A 21,665-nucleotide genomic window follows, 5' to 3' on the forward strand; every position below is an offset into this window, starting at 1 on the left:
ATAGGCTTGGACTATAGAACTGGTGTATCTTGCCTGATAGAATTAAGGTACAAAAATATTATTCGAGATATCCAGACTGAGTATGTATTATGTCTTGCATTGTTTATATAACATGATTTTATCTGCATATTACCTGTCATGATATTATGCTTCATGCATTAACATATTGAGCTTATACCCTTGATGTAGTCGATAGTAGGGTGCTCACCCTACGTATAGTAGATGGTTGGACACTTGGACTCGTGTCAGGTCACCGATATCCACATTGGATATATGAACCACCTCCTGATGCGATGACACAGAGTGCTATATACCTGGGGCCCGAGTAAGTGAGCAGGATTCTTGACCTAGTATCTTGGTATCCGTACTCACACTCTCGAACTGAGCGTAGTTCGCTCGCGTCCATATTTTTGTGTTTCTTGGACACCACATTTGACGGGACAGTTGCATGTATTTCTTCCAGGGATTTGGAGATTAGGTAGTGACCAAGGCATGATTGCAATGCTAGTCACTAGGTTTTATTTAATTTAAAGTTAATTCGATTGAGTTGTATTATTTGGATTTATTTATCGGTTGTATTCTGTCGGTTCGGTAATTTGGATTGTTTCCGCGGTTACTCTGATTATGTTTATTTATAGTTTAATTAAATGCTTAAGTTTTTGATTAGTAGGTAATCACGGTGCAGGTCACCACAGTTTATATGATGATATAATTGTAAGAAAAAATTGCTTTTTTGGTCCTGTATGTTTGTCACTTTGCGATTTCCGTCTCTTATATTTTTAGATTTAGATTTCAGTTTTAGTCCGTTATCTTTGTTTTTTTTATAGCAATTTTAGTCTTTTTTCCGATGTGACGCTGATGTGCACTAGTGCAGTGTTGATGTGGAGCTGAAATGTATAGTCAGTCTCACGTAAGCATTTTCGAAGAAAAACGACTAAAATTGCCAAAAATAAGAATATGCAGGACTAAAACTGAAATATGAAAACATAGAGGACCGAAATCGCAAAGTGAAAAATATACCGGACCAAAATTGCAGTTTTTCCCAATTGTAATTTTCATTTATACTTCAAAATAATTAAAAATCATCTCCTTTACTAGCTATCTTCAATCAATTTTGTTTAACCCTAATTATTTAATAAACACAAACGAAATCTATGAGATCGTCTAACGGTTTAATTGTGTGAGATCAATATCCTATTTAGGTCATCTTTATATGAAAAAAATATTAATTTAATGTCAAAAATATTACTTTTATTGTAAATATGATTAGGTTTACTAGTTTCACAGAAAATCTCTTTTTTATTTTAACCTCCCTTCAAATTTATCTCCAACAGACAAACAATATCTTTTAATAATAGTTATCAAATTTTAAATAATTTTAAATTACTAAATATTTTTTATTTTAATATTAATTCATCCCATCCATCCTGAAAATGATCAAACAATTAATTTATGCAAAAAAAAAAAATGAATCGGGTGCATATAACGCTATTATATAATAAAGTATGCAGTTAGCTAGCATTAAGATTCGTATGTGATACAGAAGTTAACAATCTCATTTCTTTAATTATATAGGCTAAAATTTAAAGAAAGCTAATTTAATTTATTTTTGATTTCCTCCTATTTAGTCTTTTCTTCCCTTTATTTTGACTTTTAAAACTTCTAGTTTATAATAAGCATACTAATTTCATAATCCGGAGATGGATCAAACAATATATATAACATATAAATACAAAGTTTTCACAATAAATCAATAAAACTATGTTCCACAAAACTCATAATTCGAATTTAGAAAATAATTTTTATGGTAAAAAATAAATAGAGGTGAAATTTCACTAATCCAAAGTCCAAACAATCAAAACTCCAAATAAAATCCCACAAGATCAGATTTTTGTTACAAGGATCACAACAAGAAGCTCAATCAAACATCTCAAATCCCCCGTTTACCACCATTAACAAAAAGCAGTAAAAAAAAACAAGAATAGCAAAGGTTAAAAAAAAGGTAAACAGGAGGAGGAGCGAGGTGCACACATATCCATAGGGAGGAATCCTTTGGTGGCTTCCAAGAGAACCGCTGGTCAAACATTAAAGAGAACCGGTATATATTGGAAGTTTGATACTTTTTGCAATGGTTGAAAAGGAAAAGCCAGAGGACCCAAGTAAGGGCCCAAACCCGAGCACGAGTCCGAAGCTTCCATCTCCAGTTGTGCCTGCCGAGACAGAGAAGGAAGCAGGGAGCGACATGGCAAGAGCTAATACATCATCATCTGTCAACCCTTCTTGGTTTACGCCTAAAAGGTATCTTTTGGGTGGCCTGCACACCCCTTTTTCATGTTTTTTTTTTGTCTGTATATGGGGTGATATTTTGTGATTTTCCTGTGGAATTGTGGGATATGTGCTGGAATCAAGAAAGTTTGAATCTTGAGCTTTTTTTGCCTCGTGGGTCTCCAAGAAATTTGGGAGTTTGTCTTTCTAGGGATGGTCAATGTTGAAGTAATGCATTTTGGTCGATGAAGTTATGCGAAATTTCGTTTTGGGAGGGAAATTGGACTTATTTTTCCTTTGTATCGGACATTGATGGTTGAAAAATTGTGTCTAATGCACGGGTTTGATTGAATATCTCGTCTCTGTTACTGGATTTGAAAAACATTATTTGTGTGGGTACCTGAATTCTGTTCTATCTGTGAACTCCAGCATTTAGATTTCAATCAAAGTTTCCCATTGTTCATCTTTGTTTTCTGTTTTGGCAGGTTGCTTTTTATCTTTTGTATAATCAACTTAATTAATTACGTGGATCGTGGTGCTATAGCAAGTAATGGTGTTAATGGAAGCCGTAAAACTTGTTCAGAAAGTGGTGCATGCTCTGGTGGTAGTGGAATCCAGTAAGTTCTTATATCAATTTTGGTTACTAATACGAAGAGTGACAATCAATGGTTCACTCTTTGTTTTTCGTTTGCTTGCATCCTTTTTTAAGATCATTCTTATGTTGTTTGTGTTATGTGCGTTGTTATCTCCTCTTCATGCCTATTTGCCTATTCAGAAAGGCAACAAAATTGGAAAAAGGGAAATTAAATGTCTCTACGATGGGGTTTTACTTGTGGCTCCAATATTTCTTCTAGATTTAGTTTGATTGTGGTGTCATGGGAGGATTAATGAACATGCAATATAAGGTAGGAGACTTGTTTCACTACCAAAGGAAGATATGTCAGAGGAAAATTTGAATGGGTACTCCCCTCCATGACACACCTTTTCTGTAATACATTCAACAATAATTCAAGGGGGCGTAGGAGGTCAATAATTAATGATTAAGCTGGCCTCAGTTAGAATGTTCATACTGCCGGAGCTTGGCAATTTGTGATTGAATTCTAGTATCTTCTTTCCGTTTCGCTTTTCTTTCTACTTCAATTAAGTTTAATAACTATATGCATCAATGGCTATATGATGATAAATTGAATTCCGATCTTCATTCCTGTTTTCTTTCCTTTTTACTTCAATTTAGTTGAATAACTATGTGCACCAACGAATATACAAGTCTCCTACTGTAAGAGTACTTCACTGCATCGCTCCTCACTCCTCTCCCTTCTTTCCTTAAATGCCACGTAATGGAATAGAATGTGGTGAAAAATGTATTTGTTTTTCTTGTTAGTACTCAGTAGAAAAATGGTGAGAGGAAAAGGTAAGTGTTCTAGTAGTAGTCAGTGCGGTGTTTTGGGCGAAATCTGGTGTTTTTGACCACTCTATTTTGCTTCTTTTGTTTATTTACTTGGTAACGTTGTTGACTATTGTCTGACATTTTTTTACTAGTTCTTATTACAAGAATTTTTGCGATGCTGTGGCCAAAATCCAAATAAATTGTTTCCAAATAAACCATGTGATTAGTTAAAAAATTATCGATGGTTCAATAACTGAAAGGAACCCTACTGAAAAGTTCTTATGATTATGTGATATTTATGTTGTCTTATTTTCTTATACAAAATTATGCAGGGGTGAATTTAACTTGACTAATTTTGAGGATGGAGTTATATCATCTGCTTTCATGGTGGGACTCCTTGTAGCATCTCCCATATTTGCATCTTCAGCCAACAGGTTAATCATTTGTCTTTTCATTATTTTTTCTCCGTATTGTGATTGGTCAGCCTATCCATATGCATCTCGTGTCAATTTGGTGTTTCCTCTCCGCTATCATTTATCTCTCTGTCGGTTCTATGAAATGCTATTCTCCAGTTTAATGATTTCCATCTGTGCTACAAATTTTTTGTGTGTTCAAAAATTGGATGAGAAAAAAGAGCTCAACTCTTGGAAAATATCTGGAACATCCTACTTGAAGGTCTGAAAGCTTTTTTTTTTTGGGTAATTAACTTACCTTCTTGTTCCATGTGAACCTTGCAGCTTCAATCCCTTTAGGCTTATTGGAGTTGGTTTGACGGTGTGGACCTTTGCTGTTACTCTTTGTGGGTTTTCACATAATTTTTGGACTATTGCAGTTGGTCGTATGTAAGTAAAGCTTGTCCGAATGATACCAAAGTTGTATGTGCTATTTATTTCTTTGTTTATGTCATTATGATTTTTCTCTTTTATATGTTTGTTTTCTGTAGGCTAGTGGGCGTCGGCGAGGCTTCTTTTATAAGTCTCGCAGCTCCATTCATTGATGACAATGCTCCAGTCGCTCGGGTTTGTTGTCCATCTAAAATTATCATCTCACAAGATATCTATAAGATTCACACTTCTTTTGAATATGACACACTTTCAGAACCATGCTCTCGTTAGATTTATGTCAAATCATACCAAAATCTAGGTGGCTAATTGACTGATTCACTTATTAAGTGTTAAGAAGCACATTGACTTGACAAGAATAATGCCAGTGCAAGCGTTACTGTGATTTTGGGCATATGGAAAAGACAATCTCCTCAGAATGCCGCTAATTATGTCAATCTTGATTTTGTTAAATTTGAATTTTGTCCTTATAAACTCTAAGGGAATCGAGACTTAAAACAACGGCATACTTCTTTTATGTTGCAGCCTAATCTCCTTACGATCTCCTATGTCTCCTTGTGACAGAGAACAGTATGGCTGGGAGCATTTTACATGTGTATACCAACTGGTATTGCGGTTGGATATGTTTACGGTGGATGGGTATGTCTATAACTGCCTGGCAGAAACTTTTGTGCGTATCGTTTGCAAAATTATGAGTTCTTCCCAGATGAAGTGTTTACCCACATGAACTCGATTTTAGTATTTACTTTTCCATGTATTATTTCTCAATTGTAAAGACATTTTTTACTCTCAGTATAGAACCCATTCATTTTTTCTTCTGGTTATTGCTTGTAGATTGGTCAATATAGCTGGCGTTGGGCATTCTGGGTGGAGGCTATTTTGATGCTCCCTTTTGTCATTTTAGGCTTTGTAATGAAGCCTTTACAGCTAAAAGGTCAATATTGGGCTATTGCTTAATTTTTTGGTCCCATTTTTATTTAATCGCCATTTTCTAAGACATAGTTTGACAGGCTTTTCTCCTGCTGGGTCTAAAGGAGCATCGAGAGCTGTAGAAGATGGCTCTGAAGGTATGGGGTTTAATGTTTTACGAATCAAAACAACTTTAGAAGCATTTGCATCAAATTTTCCCATTTATGAATACTTGCAGAATAGTGTGCTCCTAATATTTAGGTGATAAGTTTTGCTGGATACATTTTATTGATGCATCGCTGCATCAGTACCGAATGATTAGTTGATTATGTGGTCAACTGTCAAATAAGAGTTCTGAGTGGACTTATGATGTTTTATTAGTGAGTGGAGTTGAGTAAAATTTCTCATAAACCTTTCTTGATCTATAAATTGGCTTGTCCTTTTGTTTGGATATCCTTTGAATTTCTCTTGTTTCTTAGTTTTGTAGTTTCCTGTTGCTTCAAAAGTTTCTAGAAGGTCTATATATCGCTGCATGTGGTCAAATTATTATGAATGTATTTTTGGTTAAAAAGGTGGTGAACTTTCAGGAAAAGAAGAAGTTGCAGACAAAAGTTCGAAACCATCATGGTAAGGATTTAGTTTCAAGAATTAATTTTGATTTCTCCATGGGAAATGCTTTCTTGAAGAATATGTTTTTCCTGATCAAGTTAACGTCTGAAAGGGTCTGAAGTAACATGAATGGATTCCTTCTCACTGAGTTTTATGTGATTTCAGCTCGTCAGGTGTGAGAGTATTTGGGAGAAATATGAAAGCTCTTTGTCTTGAGAAGGTTTACGTGGTGAACGTTCTGGGTAAATCTTCTTTCTGTAGATTTTGCTGTTGGAAAAGGACACATGATAGTTACCAACCAACACATTGGCTGATTAACTACAAACTGAGAGTGCCACCTTGTATTTGTAATTTTTCTTCTTGAATGGCTCTTGCAGGTTACATTGCCTATAATTTTGTCATCGGTGCCTATTCCTATTGGGGACCTAAGGCAGGCTATAACATATATCACATGGTAATATCTTCATGGCCTGTACAATATGTTGCCATATTTTAGCCATTTATTGTTTTTTCTGTCACTTTGAGATGTATCTCCTTTTCACTCAATATTGGCTTTTACCTTCTTTTTTTTTTAATTTAAAAAGACAGAAATATTGACTTTACATATTTTACATCCCTTGATAATATGTTTTATTTGTATTCAGAGCAATGCAGATTATATGTTTGGAGGTGTTACAGCTGTTTGCGGAATTCTGGGATCTTTAATTGGTGGTTTTGTCCTTGATCGTATGACTGCCACTTTATCAAATGCTTTTAAGGTGGGCCATTTGTGCATTACATTCACGTATGCAATCACTTATTACTGTATGGTCAATTTGAAATTTGCATGGGCTATGGAACAACTCTATGATTGAATATAACTTGATTTACTGCACTATGGACTTCTGCTCGCCCATTTCTGTGTCGGGTGAGAAGACAAATTTCTCTGCAGAGTGAATGAAACTTTTGTATGCATCCGAGCCTCTTGGGAGCAATCTCTGTTAAAAATCTATATTTTTGTCCTAGCTAAATAATTACCAAAAGTGGATTTGTTTTATTTATAATTCCATATATGTTTGGCTTTGATCAACAAAGTGCTCACACTTGGAATTTTGCGTCAGCTTCTATCAGTGGCGACATTATGTGGAGCAGCCTTTTGCTTTGCAGCTTTTTGCTTCAAGAGCCTTTATTTGTTTTTGGCTATGTTTGCTATAGGAGAGCTGTTGGTGTTTGCTACCCAGGTATTGTCTTTCCTGTTTATCTTCTTGATTTTAACTGTTTTTTGGTCACCTGTTCGGTATTTGTTTCGTATTTCGATTCTATGTTGTGGAATTGAAAATGGTGCTCAAGAGTAAAGGGTGCCGAACATGATTTTGTCTCTCATCATTTCTTCTATTTTGTAAAATTAACATGTTGATTTTTTTTTTCTGGAAAATGCTACCAGACTTATAAAGATTTTACTTTTGCCACTGCAGGCCCCAGTAAATTTTGTTTGTCTCCATTGTGTTAAGCCTAGCCTGCGACCATTATCCATGGCCATGTCTACGGTATCCATTCACATATTCGGTGATGTGCCATCTTCTCCCCTTGTCGGGCTTCTCCAGGTTTGTGTCTTCGTTTCTGTGATTGATAATTGATTATAATTCTCCCACCGTAGGTCTTCAGATTTTGATTTCAGTCAAGCTTGATACTGGAAATTTATCATAACATGGTTACCATACTGACTATGCACTTTGAGAATAAAATATGGTAGGAAGCAATAATTGTCGTTACTAAAAGATGGTATGCACAGAGACTCATATCTTGAAAAATTAGTGCAGTTATCATTAGCTAGCAAAATAGTAGACGCTGAGCTAAGCTCATACCTTCGATTTTCACGAGTTCTAATTGGTGCATTTATTGGGACATAAAACTTTTTCAAAGCGACGATTATCTCTGATTCTCTGGTAGCACAATGATTGAAATGTGGTGCTTTTGAGTTGCTATGCTATTTTAACTATTGAGTTGCACATATATCACCACTTCTAACTTTTAGTAGAGCAGCAAACACTTTGAAAACTTTGTCAAATTCTGGTGATTCAGTTCTAATAAAAAGATAAATTCTGCAGGATAAAATTAACAATTGGAGGCGGACTGCTCTTATTTTAACATCTATTCTGTTCGTGGCAGCTGGAATATGGTTCATAGGTAACGATTTTAATCAAACTCGTTATTTGTTTTATATCATGTTGGAGCCGGCATTTGTTTTTAACGATTTAAGTATAGAGAATGAATACTTTGGTACATGCATATATGTTTTGGGGGGCCTTGTCAAGACGATGAAACGAGGGACGATTAGGAACTGAACTGAACTGAACTAAACTAAGAACGCTTTCTGATTATGCTATATGTGAACAGTCGGGTTGGTTCTCTATAATTTTTCAGGCATATTCATTCATAGCGTGGATCGTTTCAACGAAGATAACGAGGATCCAGTTGCTGTTGTTAACAAGGCAAACTCAACTCCATTGCTTGATCAGAGGACAGTTGAAACCGCATAATTTTCATGAATTTTGCTGGTTTTTGTTTTGCACTTGTGTTGACCACTATTTTTATTTATTTTTAATTTTAAAAAACTCTGTTCCGTAAATAATTATCTTTTTTTTTTTTTTTTTTTTTTGGTTTCCGTAACCTTCAATGTGAATAGGTAAATTCTTAATTGCCAATCAGTAAACTTTTTCGCTATTGTTGTATCTAAGAAAATTAATGGAAAGCACGCATGTATATATATATATAAACCCTTCCTAAGGTGAAGGTGATCAAAATTATATATATATAGTTGCATTAAAATAAAAAGTTCAAAAATTTCTCTCATAAATTAAACAAGCAATCGAATCCGTACGTTGCGAGTAAACCAAATGAATGTATATGAGTGTAATGATGTTTTTGTAAAAAAAATTTCAGAATAGGTTTAAAGATTTATTGTACAAATTAACAAGTCATTTGTGAAACACGACTGAATCTTTTTTTTCTGAAACTTACACTGTTGAATCTAAAAATGTCAAAACTTATCTAAACAAAAAATCAATACGGCCAATTACTTGCACTATTTTTCAAAAATTTCAAGATTGCCGAAAATTCTGACCCATTAAATTTTCGAGTTTTCAACTTTGAGCATACATGTATTTGAAAACATATATGAGAGGAAAATCGATACCTTTCAATATATAAGCAAGGTGTGCATATGATATACGTGTGTCCACCTCCTCTGGATAGAAAGTCCACCTAGGCATAAGCAGGCCTAGCTCGGGCTCGATGGAGGAGGTTTACCTCAGCACCTTGGCGCCTCGGCCTTAAGGAAGCCTAGCTCGGGCTCGGAAGGGCAAGAGGGGGTGGGTTGGACTTAGGGAGAAGATTGTCTGGATCGGGTTTCGGGAGAAGGGGAGGACGGACTAGAGGATGGAGTCGGGAGAAGGAATTGGAAGAGGTGTGATGCTAGGGGAGATTTTGTTTCCTTGAGAAAAGGATAATATCTTGGAAGATAAAACAGAATCTTAGATAAGAAGGAAATACTATCTAATATTGCGTGAAAGATAATATTTCTCGTCGGAAAAACTCTCTCATCGTCTCCTATAAATACCAGGTTTGATGTATTATTATTCATTCACTTTCATATACATTCATATATTCTACTTGAGTTTCTTGGCCATTAAGCCCTATTCTGACTTAAGCATCAGAGTGGTCACGCCGAAAGTTCTTCCGGCGCCCATTCATGAGTTGTCTAGTGTGTGCAGGAGGGTGAACAGGTGGACAGTAAAGATACTTGAGGAGAATGCGTTACCAGAGAAAGTTGCCACGTCTACCACGACATTTTCTAGTGATAACATTTTGGCGTCGTCTGTGGGAAACTCTTATCTGCAGTATCTTAAGACGTAGATATGGTTTCCACAAGAAGAATAGTACAGAGGAATGAATAAGAACAGAAGTCAGATGCCTCGACTAGGCCCCCGCTCCATACTAAAAAGAGGACGGCAACAGTTAGGCTGGACAAAGTCAATGGCATGGTAATAACTGCAGTACGGGAGGCGATGGCCGAGTTCATTGCTCAGATGGGGATGAAAGAGGGGAAGAAGGGAGGTGAGGAAGAAGATACTTCTGAGATAGGGGGAAGTGAGACAGTACCAGGAAAGAGAGCAGACAAGGAGACTAGACCGGACAATGGAAAGGGACAGATGCCTAGAATGCAGAATGTCGCTCTTTCAAAGGAGATAGTGGAAGAGCCATTCCCTCAAATTTCAAAATGATGAGGATCGACGATTATGATGGAAGTATTGATCTTGAGGAGCATCTAGGGCAGTTTGACAATGCGGCCATGTTGCATTGTTACACCGACATGATCAAGTGCAAGGTCTTCCTCACTACTTTGGTCAAATCAGCCCAGCAATGGTTCACACAACTGGAACCAGGGAGTATTACCTCTTTCGAGGAATTCAGTACTATGTTTCTACATCAGTTTACCAACAGCAAGAAGCACAAGAAGACTCTCTTAGCTTCTTTGAAATCCGTAGAAAGGAGAGCGAGTCCCTGCGGGATTTTGTTAAACGTTTCAACTCCATGGAATTGGAAATCCCGAGCTGTCCATCCGAGGTCCTAATCAGCACCTTTACACAAAGACTCGAGGGTGGTGACTTGTTCCAGTCCTTAGTAAAGAGGACCCCATATACATACGATGATCTATTAGCACGGGTAGAGAAGTATATCAATGTGGAAGAGACACAGAAGCAACAGAGGGAGGACAGAAATGAGGTGGAGGGTAGAGGAGAACGGTATAATCAGTAAGGGGATCAGGGTACAGGGGCGAAGGGAGATTTGGGTCGTTTTTCTAGATACACAACTCTGAAGGTATCTAAAGATGGGCCATGGAGATTTGTGATGAGTAAAATGTCTTCAGCCGTCCTACTCGCTTAGAGCAAAGGAAGGATATACCTCGAGCGACAGATACAAGTAAATATTGCAACTTTCATAGGGAGTATGGGCATGATACTTCGGAATGTCAAAAGCTGGATAGGGAAATCGAGAAAGCTATCCAGAATAACTCAAAGGTGAAGGGACTATTGACCCAGGATGAGAGAAGGAGCTCGGGAGGTCAGGGTAGGAGGCCGAGGGGCCCTCCTTGGGTCAGGACGGGAGGAGCTCGAGATCCAGGGCCAGGCCGAGCCCCAAGTCAGACCCGTGCCCTGGATCAAGGGCGAGAACAGAGGCCTGCAGTGCCGGAACCTAACCAGCATCCAGAAACCCCGGCCCGACTGGTCATTCACATGATTTCGGGAGGATCCACGGATGGGGACTCTCACCGGGCTCGGAAGGCTTGGGCTAGAAAAAAGAGTTTGGGAGTAGGGAAGGGCTCCGAACCAGATACGCCGGTTATCAGTTTTAGACCATGAGATGAGGAAGGGGTGAGTTTTCCTCACAATGATGCATTGGTTATAAGAACCATGGTAGCCAATTGATAGGAATCATTTTCAATTGTTTTATTGCTTGGTTTCTATGTGTTTTGCATTCGTTTCATGTCATTTTGTTTGTTTTAATCTAATCTTATTGTGTTTAGTGTTTTCTCATGCATTTTGTTCACTCCTCTGGTATTTTTGGTTGTTTAGCAGGAAAACGAGATAAGTATGAAAAAATAGGGTGCGCTCGAGCCGTTGAATAATGAAGCTCGGGCGCATCATCAAAGAAAAGAAGAAAAATTCAGAGAGGGGTGCGCCCGAGCGGTAATTTATTACCGCTAGAGCGCGTGCTCGAGAAACAGAGGCAGTGAGGAAGCGGAATTCTCAGCGCCCGAGTTGCTATTTTCTACCGCTCGGGCGCTCTCGCGTGTTTTGGAAAATTTTTATTCCGGGTTTTTTAAAAGGAAAGGACTCTGGGGGCAATATAAATAGAAGATTTTCAGACGTTTTTAGGGCTCGACACGCAGAAGATAAAGGCTAAGGCGGCTCGTGAAGATCGGAGGATTCTCCTTGGCGTTTTGAGTTTTCTTATTTTCCAAACTTTGAATTTTTATGTTGAAAACATTGTTAGATTAATTTTATTATGGGTTGTAGTAGCTAAACCTAATTTTGTTGGAATTTAGGGGATCCGAACCCCGAAACACGTTTGTGTGATTGAATTTGTTAGACGAATTGAGTTTACTTTATACTATTATTTGATTTTGTCATGGTTTATTCTTCTATGTTAAGGAGTAGCTAACTTTAGCATAGATTCGTAGGTTGTGAATTGTTATCGAGAGATAAATTCATGATTAGGACGAATGACACGATCCATGGACTTAAAATATGTATAGAGATATGATATTTAGTACATGTTGATAACCATAGACTACCAGGTTGAAAGTTGTAGGAATTTAAAGAACGCAAAGCAATCAGTAATGATAAATAATTAAAGAGATTAATTGTTTCATTAACTTGAATTAGATTGGTATAAACTCGAGAGAGAGTGTCGATATATCAGGAATTCCTGTTGAATTTATATGTATAAAAGTAAATGTCAATCGTCCAGTTCAATTAGGGGGAAACTGAACCGAGATTCCAACAAAATTTTCTTATATTATATTTTTCTATTCTAAAAGTTGCTGTGGTTATTTATTTTAATTCAAATGCTTTAAGTTGAATTCATTAGTTTATAATTTTAGTATAATCATTCATCAAATCTTTGTTACTTTGGGTAGAGAAATAAAATAACTGAATTATTGTGACATAGTCCCTGAGGACGATACTCGTACTCAGTACACTTTACTATAACTTGATTCGTGCACTTGCGATAATTTTGAGCATAATTGAGAGATATTTATATTGATTTTAAGTGTTAGTATTTGCTCGATCAATTTTTTGGCGCCGTTGCCGTGGACTATTGATTACTTTAATGTGGTTTGTTTATTTTCTCTACTCCAATTTTAATCACTATTATCATCTGTGAACTGCAGGATACTCCGGCAGTGCATGCAACATTCACCTAATTCGGAACTCTTACCTTTTGATCCAGAAATCGAAAGAACTTTTTGCCGGAGAAGAAAGAAGCAATAAGAAGCAATGGCAGACGAAGAACGACGACGTTTAGAGGGAGATGCTGAGAAGAACACCACATGTCTACATATCCATGATGGATAACGCCTTGCCATCCATCGAAGATGCCAGACCAAACATCATCAGACCAACCATAGCAGCGAATCATTTTGAAATCAAGCCTGTTATCATTCAAATGGTGCAAAACACAGTCCAATTTGGTGGGACGATGATAGATGACCCATATGCCCACGTTACAAATTTTTTTAGAAATTTGTGATACTTATAAGATGCAGGGAGTTTCTGATGACGCTATTCATTTGCGTTTATTCCCTTTTTCATTAAGAGATAAGGCTAAAGCATGGCTAACGAATCTACCTGCAGGTTTCATCACCACTTGGGATGATCTCGCAAAAGCTTTCCTCACTAAATACTTCCCACCATCCAAATAAATGAAGCTAAGAGCTGATATCACAACATTTTCTCAAGGCGAACAGGAAACACTCTATGAAGCATGGGAGCGCTATAAAGATCTATTGATGAGATGCCCACACCACAAACTACCAGACTGTCTTGTGGTATAAATTTTTTATTATGGTCTTCCTCACACTAATCGCACCATGTTAGATGCAGTTTCAGGTGGTAATTTGTTACAAAAATCACCAGAGGATGGGTATGAGTTAATTGAGGAGATGACATCTAGTAGTTATCACCCTCCGTCTGAGAGAAATTCAACCAGGAGATCCGCAGGAATTCATCATGTAGATGCCTTCACTTCAGTAGCAGCTCAGCTTGAGGTGATGAATAAGAAGATTGAAGAGCTAAGTTTAGGGAATTCTGCGATGAGTATTCAAGAAGTGTGGTGCTAAAAATTTCACGAAAGATTGTCAGACTGGCAACCCTTCATATCAACAGAGGGAGGAATGGTAAACCATGTGGGAAATCAAAACCAACCTAAGAATGATCCCTTCTCAAATACATATAACCCAGGATGGAAACAACATCCGAACTTTTCGTGGGGAGGACAGAATAATAGGCCATATGGAAATCAGAACTATGGAAAACAGCAGCAGGAGGAGAAGTCAAGCATGGAACCTATGATGCAAAAGTTCATATCATCCACTGAAACCAGAATGCAAAATCAGGATGCATCGATAAAAAATTTTGAGAATCAGATAGGGCAGTTGGCTAAAGCGATGTACAGTAGAGATCCGGGTACTTTTCCAAGTGACACGGAGAAGAATCCAAAAGAGCAGGTCAAGGCAGTTGAATTGAGAAGTGGAAAGCGAGTAGAACCAGAAGTTACTATACCGGAAAAAACTGCAGATAAGTCTTCTAATTCTACACAACCATCCACATTATAAAATAATGTTGTTATTCCACCACCTTTTCCTGCAGCTCTCAAGAAAGCCAAGCTAGACTCCCAGTTTGCAAAATTTCTAGAGGTATTCAAGAAATTGAATATCAATATTTCTTTTGCCAACGCACTGATGCAAATGCCCAGCTATGATAAGTTCTTGAAGGAGATTCTCTCCAACAAGAGAAAATTGGAGGAGCATGCCATGATTAGTTTAACAAATAATTGCTCTGCACTGGTTCAGAACAAGATCCCACCAAAGCAAAAAGACCCATGGAGTTTCTCTATCCCTTGCATGATTAATGATTTGTTTTTTCATAAAGCTTTTGTGTGATTTAGGTGCTAGCATAAATCTAATGCCCTATTATGTTTTCAGGAAACTGATTTTGGGAGAGCCGAAACCCACTAGGATGTCGTTGCAATTGGCTGACAGATCTCTAAAGTATCCAAGAGGGATAATAGAAGATGTGCTGGTAAAAGTATACAAATTCATCTTCCCGATGGGATTTGTGGTACTTGACATGGAAGAAGATTTGGACATGACTCTTATTCTGGGAAGACCTTTGTGGCGCCTAAAATCTAATCTACTAAATCACATGCATTAATTTAATAAATATTAGGATTTTATTATTTTTAAGTTTAATTGATTTAAATTCCTTATTTGAATTATGTGCTAATAAAATATTTTATTATTTATTCAAATGCTTTTATTTTACTAAACATTTGACTAATGATTTTATTTGTTTAAGTTTATTTGTCTAAATGATTTTTATTGTGCAACTTAATTGTTTTAAATATTTTAAAGGTTTTATACTTATTTATTCAAATCTTTCTTTTTATTTGTCCAAATTATTTTAAAGATTTTTATCTCCACTTCTGTATTTATTTAAATTGCTTTTAAACGTTAGTCTAGATGTTTAAATTATTTTAAATCGCTTTTCATGTTATTTAAATATTTTACTCGTCGTCGTGACATCAGAATATTTTAAGTGTTTAATTCTTGGATTTTCATGCCTAAATTAGTCTTTAATATTTATGATTTTAATTATTTTAACTTTCTGTGTTAATCGGCTAAATATTATATTTTTCTCGCGCATTAGAATTTATTATTTTTTTTACTATTGCAAAAATTAGCATTTTAATTCCTGGACTAGTAAAATCAATTTAATATTTTAAATTAGGATTTTTTTTAATCTTGTATTTTTATTTTTAGTGCGATTTAATTTGTAGTCCTAATTGTTTGTTGGGTTTAGCACTTTTTAAAAGTGTGTTTCACTTTTTCATGAAATTCCTACACTCCTATTTTTCTAGGTTTTACCTATGCTAGTACTAGGACTCAAATATTTAATCCTAGCCACAAACACCCATACTCAAAACACACACAACTCACGCGCACACACACACACACACCCCCTTAGCAGCGCAGATTTGGCCTGTTCTTCAAGAAAATCGATCGGCTTCAGCTCCTTCTTCACCAAACTAGCTGTCATAGCTTCCTTCCCTTCTTCTTCTCCGACAAGGCAGCTTCCTCAGCAAGCTGAGAAAGTTGTTACCTTAGAGTTTTGAGCTCGATTCCAGCTCCATTTCCAGCCTTCGATTGGCCGCAGCAGCTCTTGCCTCTTTCGATTTTTCTTTCACTTAGCAGGGCAAGACTATGAGTTCTTTCTTCACCATTTCAGAGTATTGTGTCGTGTGAAGATTGTGTAATCGCCTTTCATTTTTTTTTTTCACAGAGTTCGTGCCCTGTTCGAAGGAAATGGATTCGGCCGCATCACACGAGCTTGTGTTCTTCGATCTTTTCTTGTTGTAGCTTAGGCAAGGATAATGGGCTTCTTTCTACACCATGTGGATTATTATAGTTTATGTGATTGCATTTAATGCTTTTAATTCAAGAATTTCCTTGCCCTACTCAAAAGTTCATTCCGCCCGCCCTGCTCTTCGATTATTTTCCAGAATTCTTCATGGCATGTTTGGTTCGATTGTTGAGTGGATTGATTATGTTGATTTGGATGGTGGGTTAGGAGCTACCATGGGTGAAATGTAGTCACATGGTAGTGCTTAGGATGGCTTGAAATTAGAGTGGGATTTGGAGTCTGAAGAAGCTTTGAATTTGGTTAGAGGTTGGGCTCGGTTTTGAGGATGGCTGAGGGCAGCCTTCGAGCTGAGTTTAAGCAGGTTTGAGGGGCTGGTTTAGTGGTGTGAGTGAGTCTAATGCTGTAGTGACCCTTACCCGGATCACCTGCTAAACAGAACATAGGCATGCAATTAATTTAATTAAACAGATATCAGAATAAAACTGCGGAAACCATAAACATTATACAATCCCAAGTAAAGGAATCTGTAATTTATCCCAATAATATACAACCAAATCGAATAGCTGTATAAACCCAAACAACAGTAATAAAACCTAGACGAAGCTCCAGCTGGCCAACCACTGACTAGCCCCTCCTGGATCCACCCTCCTCGTCCAATCGCAAACCTGCCCCATGGAATAGGGTGTCCAGAAACACAAAGTACGAGACGTGAGCATAAAACGCTCAATACGAGAGTATGAGTATACATGCATGCAAAGTGAACTCCCTATAAACTCGAGGTCAAAGATCAGATAACAGAGACAGACCGGGCCCTGGTATGTAGCACGCTGTTCCGTCGCTTCATGAGGTGGCTCCCATACCGAGATAACTGTGGATACGCCGGACCCAAATCGATGGAAGTCCATCCACTAACAGGATAGGGTACAACCCTACTAACAGACATCTCGAAAGAGATACAACAAGATGCAAATGAATGCAGCATAAATCAATGACATATAAACCATGCAGTCACATAATACATGCATACTCAGTCAGGATATCTCGAACAGTACTTTCGTACCTCAAAACAGTGCAAGCTCTACCAACTCTAGGTCCACGCCTATAGTCTGCTCTACACTGCCAAATGATACTACTATCATTAAAGTGCTCTAAAAGCCTTAACTAAGCTATTGCATACTCCTAAATATTTATAGGAAGCAAAAGCTATACCTTCGTCCGTTGTTAGCCCTTTGATGTCGATGCCTCCAGAACGTGGGCACAACTCCGCTACGACTACCGAACGCCTCGCCGACCGCCGGGTCAAGCCTAGGAAGGCTAGAACAACTCAAATAGACTAGAAAGGAAAGGGAATACTCGGAATTGGCAATTGGAAATGAAGCCTCGGCCCTCTATTTATAGACAACGATCGGAACTTCCGATCCTTGATCGGAACATCCGAACCTCGATCGGAACGTCCGATCCTGCCATCGGAGCTTCCGAAGATCCTGATCTACCACGTGTCAAAATATCACTTGTTGAATCCGGATAGGGGTGATCGGAGCTTCCGATCCGGATCGGAGCTTCCGATCTAACCACACGTCATGAATGACGTAATATCATCGGTGCCTCCGATCGCTCATCGGAGCTTCCGATCCTGTTCGGAGCTTCCGATCATGCCTTCGGAGCTTCCGATCCGTCCGATACCCAATTTATTTAATTAGCATTAATCTTTTAATTACTCAATTAGGGTACGGGCTACTACAAATGCATTGGTCATGGTCCTAGTGTTTGAAAAACTGGCGGTCAGATCAATCACGATTGATACCCGGTGCAGCGGAAGTTTAAAATTTTATCATGGAACAATTCCATGGTATGGGTATCAACCATTCAACGATTAAATTATTGTGTGTGTAAAATTCAAATAACAATTAATTAAATTTTACCTTCAATCTCGAAGCGAGATTAATGGACACCACACAGATTTCTCTGCGCTTCTTGTATCTCCCAGGAACTGATGAACTCCTTCAATCAGGTCCACGAATGGGGTTTAAATCCCTCTGATAGATTGCACTAGAAAATCTATCAGAAGTTTTCTGCGAAGAGATTAAACGAATCTGATTCGTTATTCCTGACTGCGATTCAAAATCACAGACCGAAATTTTCTCTGACAGAGTGGGAGTGTTCGGCCGAAACTTTATGAGAGAGGGGCTAGGGTTCGAAATTTTTGCTCTCAAAATAATGACCTGTTGTTTTTTAATTTCTGTACTGCAATAACTTATTTATAATGCAGGCCACTAACACCTTAGGGCCCATTAGTCATAAGCTAGGGCCCGACAAGCAAAGCCCGCACGTTCAGAAATTAATATAAAATTCATCGTGACTCCGATTGATGAACCGATTTCACCAATGTGCACAGAAACCATTTCTGCACATTTTAAAGTCAAAATAAATTTTCCTGAATCCGAATTCAGTGGTTTCCAAAAATGTCCATCCCTATGTCATTTTAGGAAATCCTACTCCCTTACTCTTATTTAAGAAGTCCAACTCCTTAGTTCATTAAATTTAACTCTTTAAATTTAACTATCTCAACGGGGATTAAAACTCCATTACACTGTGTGACCCTCAATGGTTCAGGGATACAGCTAGCCGTGGGCTCACAACTCCTTGTGACTCGGAACAACACTTTCCGACTTGCCCAACGAATCATGGTAAAGCGCCTAGCAACATCGCCCCATGATTCCCTAGGTATCACTGATAGTGCCTACAAGAACCAGTAGATTTTGGTTAGCGTACAGTACGGTCCCTTCATCCATATATCCCGATCGAATCAACAACCATTGGTATATCGAGAGTCGCTCAAGATTCGATAACTATGCAATACATCTTGAAGATCAAATTAGTGACATCGCATGTGCTACTAAGAAACCATTTCTTAAATCACATCAAGTACTCTGGCCAGAGATTTGTCACACTAATATCTCCTCAGATCGCATAGGATATCCACACTCGCAAGTATGTGGTGAATCCTTGACAACAATGCATTGACTCCTATATGTGTCGTAACTGTACCCAATCTCGACACCTGATGACCCCCATAGAGTCGGTAAACGAGTCAAAGCACAGCACTAGCATATAGAGTCTCCATGATGTTTCAAGTCGTAAGGACTAATGGTGTACAACCAAAACCGCGGACTTTATCCACTCGATAAGTGATAACCACTTGGAAAGTCCGGATAGGGTAGTTCGATTATTCATCCTATGAATATCCATTTGCATGCTTCGAACATCTCCATGTTCCCTACCAATGAAACGTGGTACTCCGCATTGCAAATGCTAGTCTCAAACTCGAGCGATCCTTATCCTTATTATCGGACGGCTCAATCGACTAGGAACGGTTTTTAGAATATACAGTGACTATAAGATGTATTTCATGATAGACATCTCCATGTTCTACCACATCTTACATACACTATAGTATATTCAAGGTCTTTATCAAAACAACAATAGTATATCACAATATAACAATATGAAGTAATATAAAGTCATTGCCATAAAAGTGTAAATAATATTAAACAAAAGATTGTTTATACAAAGAGTCATCAAAGCCCATAGCCACACAGTTGGCTCACTGGGCACCCACTCTTACAATCTCCCACTTGCCCTATAGCCAACTAGTCATACTACGTAGACCCATTGCTTCGCGATGTTTGTCAAACAATGGTCCTGGCAAGGGCTTAGTAAGCGGATCAACGATATTGTCTGCAGAGGCCACTCGTTCGACAATGATGTCTCCTCTTTCCACAATCTCCCGGATTATGTGGTATTTCCTCAGTACGTGTTTGGATCTTTGATGAGACCTTGGTTCCTTTGCTTGAGCAATGGCACCCGTGTTGTCACAGTACACCGGGACTGGAACAACAAATTCAGGAATAACGCCCAACTCTTGGACGAACTTCCTCATCCAAACGGCCTCTTTAGCAGCAGCTGATGCTGCAATGTATTCAGCCTCAGTGGTGGAATCCGCTGTGGTGTCCTGCTTGAAACTCTTCCAAGAGACAGCACCGCCATTGAGCATGAACACAAATCCAGAGGTTGACTTCGAGTCATCCACATCACTTTGGAAGCTAGAGTCGGTATAGCCTTCCAATTTGAGATCTCGTCCTCCATACACCATGAACATATTATTAGTCCTTCGCAAGTACTTAAGAATGTCCTTCACGGCTTTCCAATGCATTTGACCAGGATTAGACTGATATCTGCTCGTGACACTCAGAGCAAATGCTACATCCGGTCTGGTAGATATCATCCCATACATGATACTACCTATAGCTGACGCATATGGTACATGTGTCATATTCTCTATCTCTGCATCAGTCTTGGGACACATAGACTTGGATAGAGAAACTCCATGACATATGGGTAGATGTCCTCTTTTGGACCCATCCATTGAAAACCGTTTCAATATGGTATCGATGTAGGTTGATTGAGTGAGTCCTATCATTCTCTTAGACCTATCTCTATAGATCTGTATCCCAAGAATGTAGGATGCCTCTCCCAAATCCTTCATCGAAAATCTACCTGATAACCATATCTTTGTTGACTGCAACATCCCTACATCATTCCCAATGAGTAGGATGTCATCAACATAAAGTACTAAGAATGTCACCGCATCCTTAACTACTTTCTTGTACACGCAAGGTTCCTCCGGGTTCTTGATGAAACCAAAATCTTTTATTGTTTCATCAAATTTCTGGTTCCAACTTCTTGATGCTTGTTTTAGACCATAAATTGATCTCTGAAGCTTGCATACCTTATGCTCGCTTCCCATGGATGTGTACCCCTCAGGCTGCTTCATATAGATTTCTTCCTTAATGTCTCCATTAAGAAAAGCAGTCTTCACATCCATTTGCCATATCTCATAGTCATACCATGCAGCTATGGCAATCAGGATTCTTATGGACTTGAACATTGCAACTGGTGAAAAGGTTTCATCATAGTCAACTCCTTGCCTTTGAGTATAACCTTTCGCCACCAATCGCGCCTTGTAGGTCAATACCTTACCATCAGGCCCAAGCTTTCTCTTGTAGATCCATTTACACCCTATTGGAACAATTCCATCGGGAGGATCTACTAAAGACCAAACTTGGTTTGTATGCATCGAATCCAATTCTGACTGCATAGCTTCAAGCCATAAATTCGAATCCGCATCAGAAATTGCTTCCTTGAAGTTTTTTGGATCACATCCAATGTCGGGTTCATCTTGATCCCCTTCAAGAAGAAGACCATATCGAACTGGAGGTCTAGAAGTCCTTTCGGATCTTCTAGGTGCAGGCGTGTCCAGCAATGGTTCCTGAGGTGTAGGATCGTTATTTTGTATTTCGGGTTCTTCTCGAACTTCTTCGAGTTCCATCATCTCGCCTTTCTTATCCAATAAGAACTCCTTCTCCAAGAAGGTGGCATTCCTAGAAACAAACACCTTTGTTTCAG

The 21,665-nt window shown here is 38.2% G+C and overlaps 3 protein-coding genes and 1 non-coding gene across 4 annotated transcripts in view; 3 read left to right on the plus strand and 1 right to left on the minus strand.

The window, feature by feature from the left end:
- Positions 1-1,953: 1,953 nt before the first annotated feature.
- On the plus strand, positions 1,954-8,591 carry LOC140862005 (probable sphingolipid transporter spinster homolog 2). The gene is made up of 16 exons (XM_073265009.1): positions 1,954-2,298; positions 2,751-2,882; positions 3,985-4,086; positions 4,390-4,494; positions 4,596-4,671; positions 5,059-5,133; positions 5,329-5,428; positions 5,505-5,561; positions 5,991-6,030; positions 6,178-6,254; positions 6,390-6,466; positions 6,657-6,770; positions 7,113-7,232; positions 7,467-7,595; positions 8,100-8,178; positions 8,416-8,591. Exons 1-16 carry the CDS (start codon positions 2,129-2,131, stop codon positions 8,529-8,531), a joined length of 1,569 nt encoding a protein of 522 aa, XP_073121110.1. The 5' UTR covers positions 1,954-2,128; the 3' UTR covers positions 8,532-8,591.
- A 1,822-nt stretch (positions 8,592-10,413) lies between these two features.
- Positions 10,414-11,414, plus strand: LOC140862494 (uncharacterized). Its single transcript, XM_073265524.1, has 2 exons — positions 10,414-10,796; positions 10,922-11,414. Exons 1-2 carry the CDS (start codon positions 10,414-10,416, stop codon positions 11,412-11,414), a joined length of 876 nt encoding a protein of 291 aa, XP_073121625.1.
- A 2,069-nt stretch (positions 11,415-13,483) lies between these two features.
- LOC140870106 (small nucleolar RNA R71) lies at positions 13,484-13,590 on the minus strand. Its single transcript, XR_012147086.1, has one exon. It is a non-coding gene; the product is annotated as a small nucleolar RNA R71 (small nucleolar RNA).
- A 928-nt stretch (positions 13,591-14,518) lies between these two features.
- Positions 14,519-21,665, plus strand: part of LOC140862495 (uncharacterized) — a 28,013-nt gene continuing 20,866 nt past the window's right edge. The window contains exons 1-2 of the mRNA XM_073265525.1: positions 14,519-14,663; positions 14,725-14,858. Of these exons, the coding sequence (XP_073121626.1) occupies positions 14,519-14,663; positions 14,725-14,858 (279 nt within the window). The remainder of the gene's footprint in view (positions 14,664-14,724; positions 14,859-21,665) is intronic.

This window comes from Henckelia pumila, chromosome 4 (genome assembly GCF_033568475.1).
Source record: "Henckelia pumila isolate YLH828 chromosome 4, ASM3356847v2, whole genome shotgun sequence".
NCBI classification, from domain to species: domain Eukaryota; kingdom Viridiplantae; phylum Streptophyta; class Magnoliopsida; order Lamiales; family Gesneriaceae; genus Henckelia; species Henckelia pumila.

What these genes read in the sequence shown, in the direction of transcription:
- LOC140862005 (XM_073265009.1), top strand. Translation starts at nt 2,129, where the DNA reads ATGGTTGAAAAGGAAAAGCCAGAGGACCCAAGTAAGGGCCCAAACCCG. An exon ending in TCTGGTGGTAGTGGAATCCA is followed by an intron (nt 2,883 to 3,984) that starts GTAAGTTCTTAT and finishes AAAATTATGCAG; the next exon opens with GGGTGAATTTAACTTGACTA. An exon ending in GAAGCCTTTACAGCTAAAAG is followed by an intron (nt 5,429 to 5,504) that starts GTCAATATTGGG and finishes ATAGTTTGACAG; the next exon opens with GCTTTTCTCCTGCTGGGTCT.
- LOC140862494 (XM_073265524.1), top strand. Translation starts at nt 10,414, where the DNA reads ATGGTTCACACAACTGGAACCAGGGAGTATTACCTCTTTCGAGGAATT. An exon ending in GTGGAGGGTAGAGGAGAACG is followed by an intron (nt 10,797 to 10,921) that starts GTATAATCAGTA and finishes AAATGTCTTCAG; the next exon opens with CCGTCCTACTCGCTTAGAGC.